Source organism: Petaurus breviceps, unplaced genomic scaffold (assembly GCF_028583685.1).
Source record: "Petaurus breviceps papuanus isolate PSGF00001 unplaced genomic scaffold, PetGlider_PUasm1.0 128, whole genome shotgun sequence".
In the NCBI taxonomy this organism is placed as follows: Eukaryota; Metazoa; Chordata; class Mammalia; order Diprotodontia; family Petauridae; genus Petaurus; species Petaurus breviceps.
The window spans coordinates 6,105,711-6,122,878 of record NW_027185664.1 but is presented as its reverse complement, the minus strand read 5'-3'; the positions used below and the strand labels follow the sequence as shown (position 1 = coordinate 6,122,878).

At 41.1% G+C, this 17,168-nt stretch overlaps 1 protein-coding gene across 3 annotated transcripts in view; it reads right to left on the bottom strand.

Moving 5' to 3' along the window:
- Positions 1-17,148, bottom strand: part of LOC138171934 (ferrochelatase, mitochondrial) — a 57,390-nt gene extending 40,242 nt beyond the window's left edge. The window contains exons 1-4 of one of the 3 annotated variants that reach the window (XM_069101491.1): positions 16,997-17,148; positions 8,730-8,862; positions 1,836-1,955; positions 618-766 (exon numbers count right to left, since the gene is read on the bottom strand). In XM_069101491.1, coding sequence (XP_068957592.1) covers positions 618-766; positions 1,836-1,955; positions 8,730-8,862; positions 16,997-17,027 — 433 coding nt within the window. In that variant the 5' untranslated portion in view covers positions 17,028-17,148. Of the gene's footprint in view, positions 1-617; positions 767-1,835; positions 1,956-8,729; positions 8,863-11,043; positions 11,193-16,853; positions 16,876-16,996 lie in introns of those variants that run through there. The other 2 variants (XM_069101503.1, XM_069101495.1) reach the window with 2 other exon arrangements.
- Between the last annotated feature and the right edge of the window lie 20 nt (positions 17,149-17,168).

Below are 17,168 nucleotides of genomic sequence, written 5' to 3'. Positions count from 1 at the left end.
TTCTTACAAAGTCAATTTATTGCCTTTACAAAGAGTCCTCTATTCACACAAGTTGGGATTTTTCTCTTTTCTTTGCTGTTGTTAAGTCCTTTTTCATGCCAAACCTCCATCTCCCCAGTTGGGTTTTCTAGGCAAAGATACTGGAGTGGTTTGCCATTTCCTTCTCCAGCTCATTCACAGATGAAGACCGTGGGTCACACAGCTAGGAAGTATCTCAGGACAGATTTGAACTCTGGAAGAGAAATCTTCCTGACTCTGTCCACTCTATCCATTGTGCCACCTAGCTGCCCCTGATTTTTCTCTATGATGCAATTTATCTTTATATATATATATATACACACACTCTCTGAGTTCCTTCTAAAACCAAGAATCCAGGCTTTTAAAAAAATCTATCTTGTAGGAACTCAAAGAGAAGATACTCTAATGGATGTGCATTAATTCCATAAAGAACAGAGGTCAGGGCTCCCTCCCTACCAAGACAAACTATAAGATCTGTGTCAACATTTGTGATTCTACACAGACACACACACACAGAGGTACATACTCATTACATTTGTTATTCAATTTTTAACCCTCCTAAAATAAGTATGTTAATATGTATTTCATTAACAATGTACCTGTATGTGGAGAAAGCTGATCCAGAAGCTTTATCATGGCTTCTCCTTGTGTGGCAGTCCACTTTTTGATTGGTGAACCCCCTCCAATCTTACGGTACTGCTCCTGAATTTTGGGTGTGCGACGCTTGGCGATGAATGGGGCCAGTTTGCTAAATCATTCAACATTCAGGTAAGTTGGTTGTACTTCACCTTAGCAGGCTAAGAAACATTTTTCACCCAAGAAAGAAAAAAAACAAACCGAAAAAGAAGAGACTGACCAGGTACGTTGAAAAATCCATCAGTCAGATCACTGGAAAAAAAGTTAGCTCTTTTGGCCCAGAGTAGCAGAGCGGAGCCAGGCATTTCTGACAATCACCTGCTCCATCTCTGCTGCACAAGCCATTCTGGCCACATACCCTGAAATCACACCTGACTGGCATTCCAGACCAACTGACCAGTTTGGGGAAAAGTTTTTCTCTTACAGAAAATCTTTTGGTTCCTGAATATACCAAAAGCTATAACATGGGAGGTCAAGTTATGCACAAGACCTCTGTACAAACTTTTAAAAACCTACACATTCACGATACAAATGAGCGGCAAGAATTGCTTTACTAAATATTTAGCTAGAAAGCAGTTTAGTTACAAAGGTATGTCCCACTTAACACTAATCCAACCAACATTATTTCACAACCTTGTTTATAAAATATTTTAACAAAATGCCTTAAAAGAATATCCATTTATAACATTGTTCCTATTAAGTAGTTGCTCCCTGTAATGATGTTTTGCCTAATGTGCTTTCACAGAACCAATTAAAGAAGATATGCCTGTGTAAGCACAGTGCCTTACACAGAGTAGGTACTTAACAAATGTTTCTTAAACTGGCATGAAACGAATATTTATGATATTTACGATATTTATGAAGCAATTTGGATTTGGATTTCTGGGACTAATCTAAACAGGGTACATGTTCTCTGTGGAGGAAAGGGTCAGACAAGAAGATATACATATAATTCATTCTTTTTGTGTGGAATTCTTCCCATGTCATTTTCTACCAACTTAAATAATAAAACAACTCTTCCAGCATCTCCTTCCACTCCCAAAAGAAAAAGTATTAAAATAATCATGATAAAAGTAATATCCTTTTATCAGCAAACACTGATATGCTTAAAGGCTAAAAAAGAGTTCTTAAAAGTTCCAAAAATATAGAGGTACAAGGTTATAGAGAGATAGGTATCTTACTCTTGTACAGGAAGCGACATTAAGTCTCTGTCCAGGAAAAGCCTCAGGAGGAAGTCATGAACATCTCCCAATGTCTCTGGGCCTCCCATGTTTAGCATTAATATTCCGGTTTTAGGTTTCCTATATAAAATAATATAAAAGTTGGTATAAAAATGTTATTTTCTTTTAGAGCTTAAATATACTTAAGCTACCACTATCTCACCAAACTTTAATATACTATATGAAATATCCTATATATATATATAGTATAAAAATATGAGTAAAAATGTAAGGACACATTTACCACAATTACTCATGTTAATAAATATACATCAAGCTACCATCACTTCCTAACATTTCTCTCCCAACTCTGCACTTTCTTTATCATGAAATGTATTCAATGACAAAGGTAAGGTAGTATTCAGCCCAGATTGAATATGAAAAATCTTTTTTTTCCCCAGTTACATGTAAAAACAATTTTTAACATTCATTTTTAAAATTTTATGTTCCAAATTCTCTCCCTTCTTCCCTCCCCACCTTCTTTCATTAAGAAGGCAAGCAATTCAATATAGGTTATACATGTGTAGTCATGCAAAACATTTCCATATTAGTCATGTTGTGAAATAAAACACAGACAAAAAAAACTCAAGAAAAATAAAGAAATTTTTAAAAGTATGCTCCAATCTGTATTCAGACAGCATCAGTTCTTTCTTATAGGATGGATAGCATTTTTCATCTTCAGTCCTTCAGAAGTCTTGGATCATTGTATTTCAGCCTTGAAACTGAAATGAAGCTCAGTCTTTTTTGAGTCTGAGAGTCAAGTCAAAAGTATAAAACTGATTAGAAAAAGTTGCCACATGGAGATGAATTTATCTTGGGGATGTACTAAGCAATCTTTGTCTTTACTACAATTCAAGATTTCAACCTTATAAGACAATGAAACCTCAAAGTGGCTATTTTTTTCTAAGTTATTCTTCTTGCATGTGACTCTATCTATAAAATTTCTTCCTTCGAAATATGGTTGCCAGATACCTTCCACAAAGATCAGAGATTAATTCCAGCTCCAAAAACCTCTACAAATGTATACATGCCTTTCTTATTATTTTCCCTACTCTTCCATCACATGTTTTTGTTGGCCAATTAATTTTTTTGTTTTTAGATTTTATTTTTTTACCTTAAACACCAACAGGAAGAACACAGAAAATAGAAGACTATACAAAACCATGAGTCTTTATTTCATACCACCTATTTTTTAAATTATAAGATAATGCTACATGTTACTTTCAAAACTTCCCTGCTTACCTGTGCTTCCTTTTGAATTTCCTTTTCTTCTTTTCTATGTATTTTTTTAAATGGTTCAATGGCCCTCTTTTAGGAGAAGGGCATCAGGGGTGCTGCCCCTGTCTCCCTAACCTAGATCCCAATTAAAAAATTGATTTGGGAAAAACAAATTAAAAAAAAAAACAACAACCATGTACAAATTAAGAATAGTCAAACAAAACACATCTACACAGTGTCTCTGTACCTATTATAATCCATCATCTCTAACATGCTTCAACATCTCTCCTCTCAACACATGCATTGGTCTGGCATTTTATTCTATAATACTGTTGTCTCTGCACACATCTTTCTCAAGGCTATGCTAACTTCACTGTGAACCAGTACTTATCACCCAATGCCCTCTACAATGGTAAACATGGCTTGCTCTTGTCTCTCCTCTGACCACTCCCTTTTAGTTGAATTATCATCCCACTGCTGTCCACTAATCCAGAGTCTGATGGAATTTCTTCTTTCTCTCCCTCTCCATCAGTTTGCATTGCTTTAATTAGTATTTCTACGCAGAAAGTTCCCAAATCTATATATCCGGCCCTAAACTCTCTCCTGAGGTTGAGTTCTGCATTATGAAATGTCTCCTGGGCATCTCTATCTCCTATTGACACCTCAAACTCAATATGTCCAAAATGGATATTGCTACATTTTCCTCATAACTTTTCCTCCCTCCAAAGTTCTCTAATCCTGCCAAGGGCACCACCATCCTTCTAATTACCCAGGTTCTCAATCTTGGAGTCATCCCTGATCCTACCCTCTTCTTTACAATATAAAACCAGTTGGTGAATATTGGTAATGCCACAACTGCAATTTCTCTTGAATCTCTCTGTTCCCTTCTCTCTACTTACCCAGCTTATATCCTAATTCAAGATTTCATCACTTCTGAAATGGATTAATGCAATAACTTCCTAGTCCAAAAAGCTAATGAGGAGAAGGCGGTCATAAAAAGCAGAATCAGCCAAATGGAAAAAGGAGGTTCAAAAGCTCACTGAAGAAAATAATTCCTTCAAAATTAGAATGGAGCAAATGGAAGCTAATGACTCTATGAGAAATTAAGAAATTATAAAACAAAATAAAAAGAATGAAAAAAAAAAAAGAAGACAATGTAAAATATCTCACCGGAAAAACAAATGACCTGAAAAACAGATCCAGGAGAGATAATTTAAAAATTGTTGATCTACCTGAAAGCCATGATCAAAACAAGAGCCAAGACATCATCTTTTAAGAAATTATCAAGGCCAACTACCCTGATACTCTAGAACCAGAGGATAAAATAGAAACTGAAAGAATACACTGATCACCTCCTGAAAGAGATCCCAAAAGGAAAACTCCCAGGAATATTATAGCCAAATTCCAGAGTTCCCAGGTCAAGGAGAAAATATTGCAAGCAACCAGAAAGAAACAATTTAATTATTGTGGAACCACAACCAGAATAACACAAGATCCAACAGCTTCTACATGAAGGGATATGATATTCCAGAGGTCAAAAGAGCTAGGGCTAAAACCAAGAACCCCCTACCTAGCGAAACTAAATATAATATAATCCATGAGGGGAAAAAAATGGTCATCCAATGACACAGAGGAACTGCATGCATGCTTGAGAAAAGACCAGAGCTAAATAGAAAATATGACTTTCAAAGACAAGACCCAAGAGAAGCACCTTTTCGGTAAACAGGAAAGAGAAATCATTAAGGGACTTATTAAAATTAAATTGTTTACATTCCTACATGGAAAGATGATATTTGTAACTCTTAAGACCTTTCTCATGAGTACGAGTAGTTAGAAGGATTCTATATAGACAGAGGGCAAAGGTTGAGTTGAATATGAAGGGATGACATCTAAAAAATAAAACTAAAGGGTGAGAGAGGAATGTACTGGGAAAAAGAGAAAGGGAGAGGTAGAATGGGGTAAATTATCTCATGTAAAAGAGGCAAGAAAAAACTTTTACAGTGAGGGGAAGAGGGGGAAGGTGAGAAGAAATGCGTGAAGCTTACTCTCACCAGCATTAGCTTAAAGAGGGAATAATATACACACTCAATTGGGTATAGAAATCTATCTTATCCCACAGGAAAGTAGGGGGAAAGGGGAAAAGAGAAGGGGGTGGGGGATGATAGAAGGAAGGGCAGACTGGGAGGAGGGGAGTCAGAAGCAAAACACTTGAGGAGGGACAGGGACAGGGAAAGGAGAGAGAGAATAGAATAAATGGGGGTAAGGGGAATAAGATGGAGTTAGCAACAGTAACTGTGAAAAAAACATGAAGCAAGTTTCTCAGATAAAGGCCTCATTTCTCCAACATATAAAGAATTGTGTCAAATTTGTAAAAACAAGAGCCATTCCCCCGTTGAGGGATGATCAAAAGCTAATCAGTTTTCAGATGAAGTAATTAAAGCTATCTATAGCCATATAAAAAATATTCTAACTCACTACTGATTGGAGAAAAGCAAGAACAATTCTGAGGTACTATCTCATGCCTATTAGATTAACTGATAGGGCAGAAAAGATAGATGACAAATGTTGGAGGGGACATGGGAAAAACGAGACTTTAATGTACTGCTGTTGGAGTAGTTAATTGATTAAACTATTCTCCAGAACAATTTGGAACTATGCCCAAAGGGCTATAAAACCATGCATACCCTTTGACATGGCGATACCCCTAAGAGGTCTGTATCCCCAAAGAGATAAAAACAAAAAAAGGAAAAGGCCCTATATGCACAGTAATATTTATAGCAGCTCTTCTGGGAGGAAAGAATTAGAAACTGAGGGGATGCATATCAATCGAGGAGCGGCTGAACAAGCTGTGGTATGCAATTATGACGGAATATAAGAAATGATGGGAAAAAAAAAAGAAGAAGAGGAAATGATGAGAGGGATGCTTTCAGAAAAGCCTGGAAAGACCAGCATGGTTGATGTGAAGGAAAATGTACTGGGTACAAAGTTACCGCAATACTGTAAAATGATCAGCTGTGAGTGACAGCTATTCTCAACAACACAACGATTCATGACAACTCCGAAGGACTTAGGATGGAAAATGCTATCCATTCCCAGAGAAAGTACTGATAGTGACTGAATACAGATTGAAGCATGCTTTTGTCATTTCTTTATTTTTCTTGACTTTTTTGTCTGTTTTCTTTCACAACATGAGGATTATGGATATGTTTTGCATGACAACACATATATAGCCTATAAGGAACTGCTTGCCTTCTCAAAGGTGGGGGTGGGGAGGAAGGGAGGGAGGAAGAGAGAGAATTTAGAACTCTTAAGGACGTTTTTTGGTTTTTTATTTGTTTTCTGGAGGGGGGAAGGCAAGGCAACTGGAGTCAAGTGATTTGTCCAAGGTCACACAGCTAATACATGTCAAATGTCTGAGGCTAGATTTGAACTCGGGTCCTCCTGACTCCAGTATTCACTGTGCCACCTAGCTGCCCCAAAATTTTAAGAATAAATGTTAAAAATTGTTTTTACATGTAACTGGGGAAAAATTAAATACCAAATAAATACAAAAAAAAAGTAGATAATAATATGAAATTTATAGAGGAGAAAGTCCCCATCTTGAGCATGCCACAGTAGGTAAATGAACCAAGCAAGAGTCTCAATTCTCAATCTTAATTTTAAAAACAACTCCCAGAAAACAGGAAGCAGAGTCTCAAAGCACTAGAGCTGAAAGGAACCTCAGAGACCATCTAGCCCCTCCCCCTGAGATCCAGGGAAGTTAAATGACTTGCCCAAAGTCACTTGGATACAAGGAAGCAACAGAGGTGAGATTAGAACCCAGATCTTCTAACTTCTGAGCCAGTTTTCTTTCTCCTGTTGGAGATATGTCTATTTTGTAGCCCACTGTAAGGGTTAACTAAAGAAATGTTCATATTCTCTCTTAAAGGAAGATGTTACTTCCTTCATTTGCTGAACTAAGAAACTAAAATTTAGAGGTAAAGACAACGTTCCATAGGATCTCCAAACACTAAAGTCAGAAAATTTTTTACCAAAGTCCAGAAAACTAGTACTTTTCTGTTACCTGAAAATTCAGGATGCCCTCATGTGAAATCCCAATGTGCCCTTAATCTCTCTCCTTCTTCCCTTCTGGTCCCAGTGCCCCCTGGTTTCATTCTCTAAGACTGTGACTAATAATAAATTATAATACACTTTTCCAAGGATGGATGCCAGTTCATAAATTAGGGGGCAGGAAATACTAGGCCAAATGACTTATCGAAAGCCTCAGAGGGTCTAAGCATTCAATCTGGATTTAGAACTCTACTTTTCATCTACACCACCTGAGCTCAGAGTAAGAGACTGACCATTAAGATTTGAATGGGACATTACTCTGCTTTGCTAGCATTTTTTAAAAACCTACATTCAATCTTGCACATGAAAGAGAAGTAAGGATTTGAAAACGTTTAAACACCACTGCACTTAATTCCAAATGATGCTGTGAATGATGAATGGTGCATTAGTAACTTCTCACACCACCTTCCTACCTTTGTGAAGAGTAAGCTTCCATCAAAGATTACAGTCTTTTCCCCAAGAGAAAAAGACACAATGTCTGTAATCAGAGCCTAAATGGTCAGGTTCCCTTTCTTTAAACACTCATGAACATTAAAAAAAAAAAATACAAATCACTGAAAACATACTACTCAAAAGTTTTCACCCTTTTGTCATTTTTCTTAATTTTAAGGTCTTCCTTTGACTTAACGTACCTAAAACATATGAAACTTACATAAGCTAATTTGTCAAAAAGAAAAAAAGTAAAATTCTGTTTTTATCGTAAATGATTTATACCAAGAAAAAGCAACGCAACAATTCTTTATGTTCATGACCTGACCGATCTGTGTATGTCTTAACATTGATGATATCTTTCACATTCATTGTCTCATAAACGAATAAAGTTTGGGGAACATTACAAACGTCTACTACCATAATAGTTAATAATAAAGTGTGGTGCAAGCACTTTGCGATTAATGACAGTAACAAAAGAGTTTTAAGGCTGATTTATAACCTTTCTTCTTCACAAAAAAAAAAACCAAAACTGGGAAATAGCACTGTAAAGTATAAGATGTTAAGACCCTACAGCTGCTCCAATTTCACATTTATATAAAGAATGAGGCCTTATAGTTTATGTCAAACGTGACAATATAATTCTCCAGAACCAATTCCAACCCCAAATTACTGATAAGATTTCCACTTCGGCGTGGCATTCACTGGAGGTCATCCTCCTGAAGCTGTGATGGCTAGAAGAGGGTCAATGGGGGGCAAATAAGAATGGCATTGCCTTTCCCACTTGGCCAAGATGAAAAGGCTCTCTGTACTCCTTCTTCTTCGTGATGAGCGGATGATGCCTTGGGGGCAGGTGGTGGTAGTGAAAAGAGCTCAAGGTTAAACTTTCTTCTCTCCAATAAAAGTGCTATGTTTACATGTCTCACATAGTATATTCCATGCATTCTTACATTTGGTGACAGCAGGCCCAAGGGAAGAAAACACTACTAATTAACTGAATCTACATAGCCCCTTCTTTATCGCGCAGGTTATGCTCACTGATACTCATTCGCATCAGTCAAGAGAAGCCTTTTTTTATCTCTAAACCTCAATTCCTACCTCTTCTCTGGTTGAACTTGAACTTTTGTTCTTTGTGTGTCTGTGGTTCTTGCTGCTGTCACCGCTCCACCAGACTGACACCTCCACAGGCCATGGATTCTCCCACAACTGCTGCCCCTGCTGCTTTTCACCACTGGAATAAAATTAAAATAAATTTAGTGTGAAATCTGGTTGAAAAGTAATTGCTTTAAAAAGGCATTCTAAGAGCACAGTTCCTGGATTTATATAAATGTAGAGATTTGGGGAGTTTGAGTTCATTTTCTCACTGTCTTTTGCAGGAAACAAAAGGATTTTAAAAGGCATTCAGAACTAGAATAACATTTACTTCAGTTAGCCCATTTCTGCTTGTTTGTCAGCCTATGATAATAAAATAATGGATCTGCTCCACCAGACTGAAGTATTACTGAAGTGCCTCATATACAACATGTTTTTTTCTATCACTAAATCTCAAAAGAGTGTCACCCCCTTGGGATTTATAATGCAGTGAAAGTTTAAGTCCTACAGCAGGCTATAGGACTATGTGGGATGTGCCATGAGGCTGACTTGCTCCCATGTTCTCTTTCTACCAAACTTCAAGCTGATGGAACAGAAGTTGGCTCAGTCTCTCCCATTCTAACCCTGAGAATCAGTGCTGGTAACATTGTTGGCAGTCTCCCCATGCTGTGCGCATTGAAAGAAAAAACGGTTAAGAACACATTTTAAAATGTGGCTCACCTCTATTCTCTAGTACAGAAGAAAGGAAATAATTCGTCACACTAAAATAGAATGGCCGCCTAAATTCATTTGTGAGCTTTTCAAAAGTGGGTATCATACCTGTTTGTTTTTGTGACTAAGATATGTAAACTATGAGCTACTGAGAGCAGACTCTTCTCAGTCCCAAAAGACCCACATGTATGAGGCTGTATTATATAAACCTCATTAAATGAGGATGTAAAATGTAAACTGACATGGGGAATTTCAACTCAGGTCATACTGACTGTCACAATTTTCAACTTAGCACATACAACAATCAGTTTATTTTAGACAAACACCTTTTAAAATGTGCAAGGTGGTTTAACCAATTCTCAGTAATGGCAGAACAGCCATAAGACCCTTTGCCCAAATGAATTAAATCAGATTATACTTAGAGGCATATCAGGGTTGCATCAAGGAAAATTACTTTGATACTAGATTATTTCAGTTGGTATCAAAAGAATATTCTGTTTCCCAAAAACAGATTTCCGAATTGGCTGCATGCTCTTCTCTACCCATCTCCAAGGTCTTCCAAGAGTCCCAGTGGGGAAACAGACACAGTCACCATAAGCATCCTTCCTGACTCTGCCCAGAAATGTAATGAATAACAATAGCGACTAAATAGTACCTTCCTTAAAGTATCCAAAGTAGGTTTCCTTACAACAACTCTCGGGTATCACAACATTATTATTCCCATTTTAGGAAAGAGGAAAAATGACTTAGAAGTTAAAGCAACTTGAGCACGGTCACACAAACTATTACGTGAGTGACATAAGTCTATCCAGGCCTCCTAATGAAGTCCAGCACTATTTCGACTCTACCAAGGGTTCTTAAATGTGGTTGGTTTTTTAAAAAAATATTTTGATAACTGTACTTCCAAGAGAATGGTTCCTTTTATAATGAACATTCTTTTAAGAAGGGTTCACAGACTTCAGCGGTCTGTACACGGGCTCTACAACACAGACAAGGTTAAGGACTCCTGCCCTGCACTACGTGGCTCCCTGTCAGGAAGGGCAGCATGGTGAAGCCAGAAGAGAGGAGTCTGCAATCAGAGACCATGTGTGGCAATGAGGTGCAACCTACTAAACTAGGCTCTGCTGCAGGTTCCTGTCTATAAAATAGAAATAGTAACGACAGTAACCATACTACCTATCTCACAGAGTTGTAAGGGTTAACTGAAGCACTGCATAGATTTCAATTCAAAGCTCTTCTGTGAACCCTAAAGTACAATAAATGTACGTTATGTTCTGCTTCTTCCAGCCCACTAATCTCAGAATTTTAGAGAAAAGTAGCTTCTCCTCACAAAAAGGTCAGGGAAATCAACTAAAAGAATTTAAAGTAATCTCAACTCATGCAAAACAAATGATAAGTTATATCTTAATATGTAATCCGTCAACAAATGTTACGTCAAAAAGGAATGTACTGTTCTTTATGGGGGGCAGAGCCAAGACGGCAGAGTAAAAGCACAAACTTGGTGTGGGCTCTGGCTTTAACCATCTCCAATACCTGTAAAAACAAAATGACTCTAAACAAATTTTAAAGCTACAGAACCCACAAAGAGACAGAGAGAAACAAATCTCACATGGAAGGCAGCCTGGCAGGCCAACAGGAAGAGTTTATTGCAGCCCTCTGGGAGCTGAGTGCAGTCCCCAATGAGCCGAGGTTCTGGCCCCAGGGCAGCCAGACCAGCCTTCAGGAGAGCGAATCACCAGCAGCTGTGACAATTTCCAGACTCCTCAACCCATAAACATCAAAGAGAAAATAAAAGGTCAGTCAGGAACTCTGTTATAAGGGTGAAGGAATACCACGGTCTGGCCTCTGCCCCAGGGGTGCGAAGTGGCAGGAGGCACCATGGTGCCACGTGGCTGCTTTCAGAGCTCCTGGCCTGCAGATCATAGGGGGACCAAGAGACCATTCAGAGGGTAATCACTCTTGCTTTGACCTGCCTGGTTCTAGATTGTGGTCTTGGGTGGTGGCCCTGGGGTGTGTGGCCAGTGAGCCAGAGCTTGTGGGGGCTGTACAGACGGCACCCAATAGCTCCAGCAGCTGCAAAAGCCCCAGCAATTTGGGACAAAGCTCTCCCCATTGTGTAAGCAGAGTTCCACTGTGGCAGAGCTCAAAAGTCCAGTAACTGGCAAGATGAGGAAGCGCCATCAGACCACACAATCCCCTTTTGGGGACAAAAACCATCAAAAAACATGGAACTGGAGGAGGACAGGGAAGTCAGAACTCCTACATCAAAAGCTTCCAAGAAAAATATGAACTGCTTACAGGCCATGGAGGAGCTCAAGAAAGATTTTGAAAATAAAGGGAAGTGGAGGAAAAACTGGTAACAGAAGTGAGAATGATGCAAGAAAATCAATAGAAATGAGTCAACAGCCTGCTAAAGGAGACCAAAAAAAAAAACTGAAGAAAATAACACCTTAAAAAATAGACTAGGTGGCTAGGTGACACAGTGAGTAGAGCGCCAGCCCTGGAGTCAGAAGGACCCGAGTTCAGATCCAGCCTCAGACACTTAACACACACCCAAAAAACTAGCTGTGTGACCTTGGGCAAATTACTTAATACCAATTGCCCTCCAAAAAGCAAAAAAAAAAAATAGACTAACTCAAATGGCAAAAGAGTCCCAAAAAGCCAGTGATGAGAAGAATGCCTTAAAAAGTCGAATTTGCCAGATGGAAAAGGAATTTCAAAAACTCACTGAAGAGAATAATTTCTTCAGAATTAGATTGGAGCAAATGAAACTTAATGTCTTTATGAAAAATCAAGATACTATTAAACAGATCCAAACAAATGAAAAAATAAAAGGTAATGTGAAAGATCTCATTGGAAAAACCACTGACCTGGAAAATAGACCCAGGAGACATAATTTAAAAATTATTAGACTACCTGAAAGCCATGATCAAAAAAAGAACCTAGAAATCATCCTTCATGAAATTATCAACCAAAATTACCCTGATATTCTAGAACCAGAGGGCAAAACAGAAACTGAAAGAATTCACCAATTACCTCTTGAAAAAGATCCCCAAAAGAAAACTCCTTAGGAATATCATAGCCAAATTCCAGAGTTCCCAGATCAAGGAGAAAATATTACAAGCAGCCAGGAAGGAACAATTTGAGTATTATGGAAACACAATCAAGGTAACACAAGATTTAGCAGCTTCTACACTGAGGGATCGAAGGGCTTGGAATATGATATTCTGGAGGTCAAAGGAGCTGGGATTAAAACCAAGAATCACCTACCCAGCAAAACTAAGTATAATGCTTCAGGGGAAACTATGGTCATTCAATGAAATAGAGGACTTTCAAGTATTCTTGATGAAAAAACCAGAGCTGAACAGAAAATTTTACTTTCAATTACAAGAAGCATGAGAAGGTAAACAGGAAAAAGAAATCATAAGGAACTTATTAAAGTTGAACTATTTACATTCCTACATAGAAAAACCATCAATGTAACTCATGAGACTTTTCTCAATGAGGATAGTTGAAGGGAATATATATGTATATATGTATATACATACATATTTGTATGTATAGATGTATGTGTGTATAAATAAATATGTGAGTACGCGCATATGTGTGTACATGTATACATAGACAGAGGCTACAGGATGGGTTGAATATGAAGGGATAATATCTTAAAAATAAAATTAAGAGGTGAGAGAGGAATATAATGAGAGAAGGAGAAAAGGAGAGACAGAATAGGGTAAATTATCTCATACAAAAGAGGCAAGAGAAAACTGTTACAATTGAGGGGAAGAGCAGGAAGGTGGAAGGGCATGGGTCAACTTTACTCTCATTGAATTTGTCTTAAGGAGGGAATAACATACACATTCAATTGGTTATCTTACCCTACAGGAAAGCAGGGGGGAGGGGGAAGGGAGGGTGGCGATAGAAGGAAGGGCAGGCTGGGGGAGAGGGTAGTTAGAAGCAAACACTTTTGAAAAGGGGCAGGTCAAAGCAGAAAATAGATTAAGTGTGGGGAGGGATAGGATGGAGCGAAACATAGTTAGTCTTTCACAATATTATTATGGAAACATTTTACGTAACTACACATGTATAACAGATATTGAATTGCTTGGTCTTCCCAGTGGGGGTGGGTGGGGAGGGAAGAAGGGAAAGAAAGCTTTAAAAATCAAAGTTTTAAAAACAAATTGTTTTTTACATACAACTGGGAAATTTATACAGGCACTAGGGTATAGAAATCCATCTTGCCCTACTAGAAAGTTGGGGGGCGGGGAATGGGGGAGAATATAAAAGAGAGCGTATTGGGAGAAGGGGTATTCAGTAGGCTTGCTATCTTGGGGTGGGGGTAGGGGAAAGACAGGGAGAAAATTTGTAACTCAAAATTTTGTACAAATGAATGTTGAAAACTAAAAATAAATAAAAATTAACTTAAAAGAAAACAAAACAAAAAGAAATAGGCTGTAGGGGGAGGTTTTAGGAGGAAAGATAATGAGTTCAATTTTGTCCATGCTGAATTTAAGATATCTGTGAGACATACACATGCTCTCAATGATATTTAATAATTAAAAGATCATAATAATAATCAAGAATTTGATTACTTTTCAAATGCTATATGACACCAAAATGTTCTGACTTCTTTCAAGACTGGTGTTCTTTTTTTGACACACAAAAATGGAAAGTCACCTTCAGCATTTTATTATTTATATAATTTTAAAGAAAATGAAGGAATTCTTTCATATCCTTGTGACCAAGCAGAAAAAGCACTAACTATGGTTCTTAGCCCTGCTACCACCCCACTAACTGTGTGAACTTGGACGATTCACTTCCTTCTTTTGGCTAATTTCCTTATCTCTGAAGTGATCTGTAAGCTCCTTTTTCCAGTTTTAACTCCTAAAATCTTTGGCATGAAAGGCCTCCTAACTTCATTGGTCTTCTTTGTGGATACTTTGTTGTAAGTATGGTGGCCCCATAAGAGAATCTGCACTATACTGTTATCACTTCATGCCTTGTAATTTAGAGCTTTTATGATTTTATAGCAAATGTCTTTAAAAGAGGGAAAAAGTTAATTCAATACTACTACCTCTCAACACCATTACTGAGTGTTTATGCCTATTCTTAAAAAAGCATCACTTTATTTCCTAGGTGACCTATGTCTGTAATAGAGACCTGACATATAGGTTTGCACTTTGACCCTTCCCAGTTACTCTCTATTGATGGCACACTGACTGTTTAGCTTTCCAGAAGAGTCACACAATCTCATGTGTGTGTGTGTATGAGTGTGTGTGTGAGAGAGACAGAGACACATAGACACAGAAACACAGACAGAAACAGAAAAAGAGAAACACACAGAAATAGAAACAGAGAGAAAGAGACCATTAGCCAAAAGTGTTTATCAAATATTTTCTTGCACAAAACTGTCTCATAGACGTATGGTTTCTGTCCTCTAAGAGAATGTAATCTGAGAGACAACACTGAGGCAAATTAATAAAACTAACATCTAAAGAAGCAAAAGAACACACACGTGTCGCTGGGTCAATCAACCAACAAGCACTTGTCAAGGGAAGCAGTAGCACTGGATTTGGAGTCAAAAAGACCTGAGTTAAAATCTCACCTCAAACGTTTACTAGGGAGTGATCCTGAGTAACTTACTCAATGTCTCTGTGACTCAGTCTCCTCATCTGTAAAATGAGGGAGTTGGACTCAATGGACTGTAAGATCCCTTCCTGTTTATTAAGCACCTAGTATTCGCTAGGCACTGTGACTGGGGGGATACAAAAACAGGTCCCTGATCTAAAAGAGTATGTCATTGCTGGGGGGATAAAATACCAACACAAATGAGTATAAAATATTCAGATGGGGTGGCTAGGTGTCTCAGTGAATAGAGCACCAGCCCTGGAGTCAGGAGGACCTGAATTCAAATCCAGCCTCAGACACCTAACACTTACTAGCTGTGTGACCTTGGGCAAGTCACTTCACCCCAACTGCCCAGCCTTCCCTCTCCAAAAAGCAAATATATTCAGATGGATCCATGATATCTATGTGGAATACCCGTCCATCCTGTGCAAGTCTTTCCTATGAGCCGCCCTCCATTCTGTGTAACAAACAGGTGCAGCCAATCTGCCAAAGGTCTTCCTCACTCTCCCCTAACAGAGCCCTCTGCTGCCCCCCTCTCCATGACCAGTCCATGTTCTCTCCTCTCATGTGATTCCTTGCTGACTCTTTCCTTCCCTGATTCCATGCTCAGACAAACTCTGTGTGCCCACTGTTCTCTAGAATCGGGGCTCCTTAGATTTCCAGCGGGCCTTCCAAGGCAAGGACATTTCCTCCTCACTACCAGTAACACCAGGATAATGGTTGCATTATCCCGATCCCAGGCTCATCACTGCCCCAAACGGGAACCTGCCCCCTGCGGCGCACCCCCGACCGCCGCTTGAAGCGCTTCGTCCATGGGATCACAGGCTCGGGGCCGCGCGGTCCGACCCATCACCGCGCAGCTGGGGAACAGAGATGCGGGAAGGCTGCGGAACTGGCTTAGGCTGTAAGTCAGGGGGGCACGAAGCGGTCTGAGCCCGGGGTCCGCGCCCTGCGTCACACCAGCCGCACTCTCCTCTCTCCCTCCTTCCCACGAGGGTGCGGGACCCTCAGTCTGCAAGTGGGGCTCCCGCGGGCCCGGCAGCTCCCCGGGAACACGAGCCTTAAGTTCTCTCACAGGCGGCCCCTTCCCTCCGTCCGCGGCCCCGATCACTGCGCCTGGCTCCCCGATCTCTGCGCCCGGGTCCCCGATCTCTGCGCCCAGCTCCCCGATCACCGCGCCCAGCTCCCCGATCTCTGCGCCCGGGTCCCCGATCTCTGCGCCCGGGTTCCCGATCACCGCGCCCAGCTCCCCGATCTCTGCGCCCGGGTCCCCGATCTCTGCGCCTGGGTCCCCGATCTCTGCGCCCACCTCCCCGATCACTGCGCCCGGCTCCCCGATCTCTGCGCCCGGCTCCCCGATCACCGCGCCCGGCTCCCCGATCTCCGCGCCCACCTCCCCGATCTCCGCGCCCACCTCCCCGATCTCCGCGCCCGGCTCCCTGCCTCTGCCCGGCTGTGCCCGGGCCCGGCGGCTGGTGCCTCTGTCCCTCCCGCACACCCAGCCTTCCTCCTTACGCCGCGGACCCCAGCGGGGCAGGCGCCCAGCCGTTCGCCCCTCTCTGTCTCTGCAGCCCCGAGCCCAGCGGTGGGCGCTTAACCGATGCCCGTCGGCGAGGCAGGAGGTGCCTGCCACATCCACGTTGGCATCACCCAGGTTTGCCCCACGAGCACGCGCGCTGCCGGCAGGTGGGCAGCCCTCCCCTCATTTTACGGCGGAGGAAACCAAGGCCCCGAAAGAGAGAACTCTGTGCCCGGGGCTTAAATCAGGAGGATGGGGTGTCGGAGGCAGACCTCGAACTCAGGGCCCGGTGCCCCGCAGCGGGCACTCACGGCTGCTCCCTGACTGCACCCAGCCCCCCAGGCGGGAGCGCAGAGCCCCGGGCGCAGCCCGCACCCACAGCCACGACCACAGGGGCAGGCCGAGGCGCACTTACGCGGACCGAGGAGGCGGGCGGCGGCCGCCATGTTGCCAAGAACTCGAAGCTTTCAGACGCTCCTCCGAGGCCGGCGACTCCTGCGCACGCGCGCTAGGCCCTGCCCACGGCCCCGGGCCGTCCCAGCCCCGGCTCCGGCCTGCTCCGCTCCCCGGCCCGGCTCCTCGCTCGG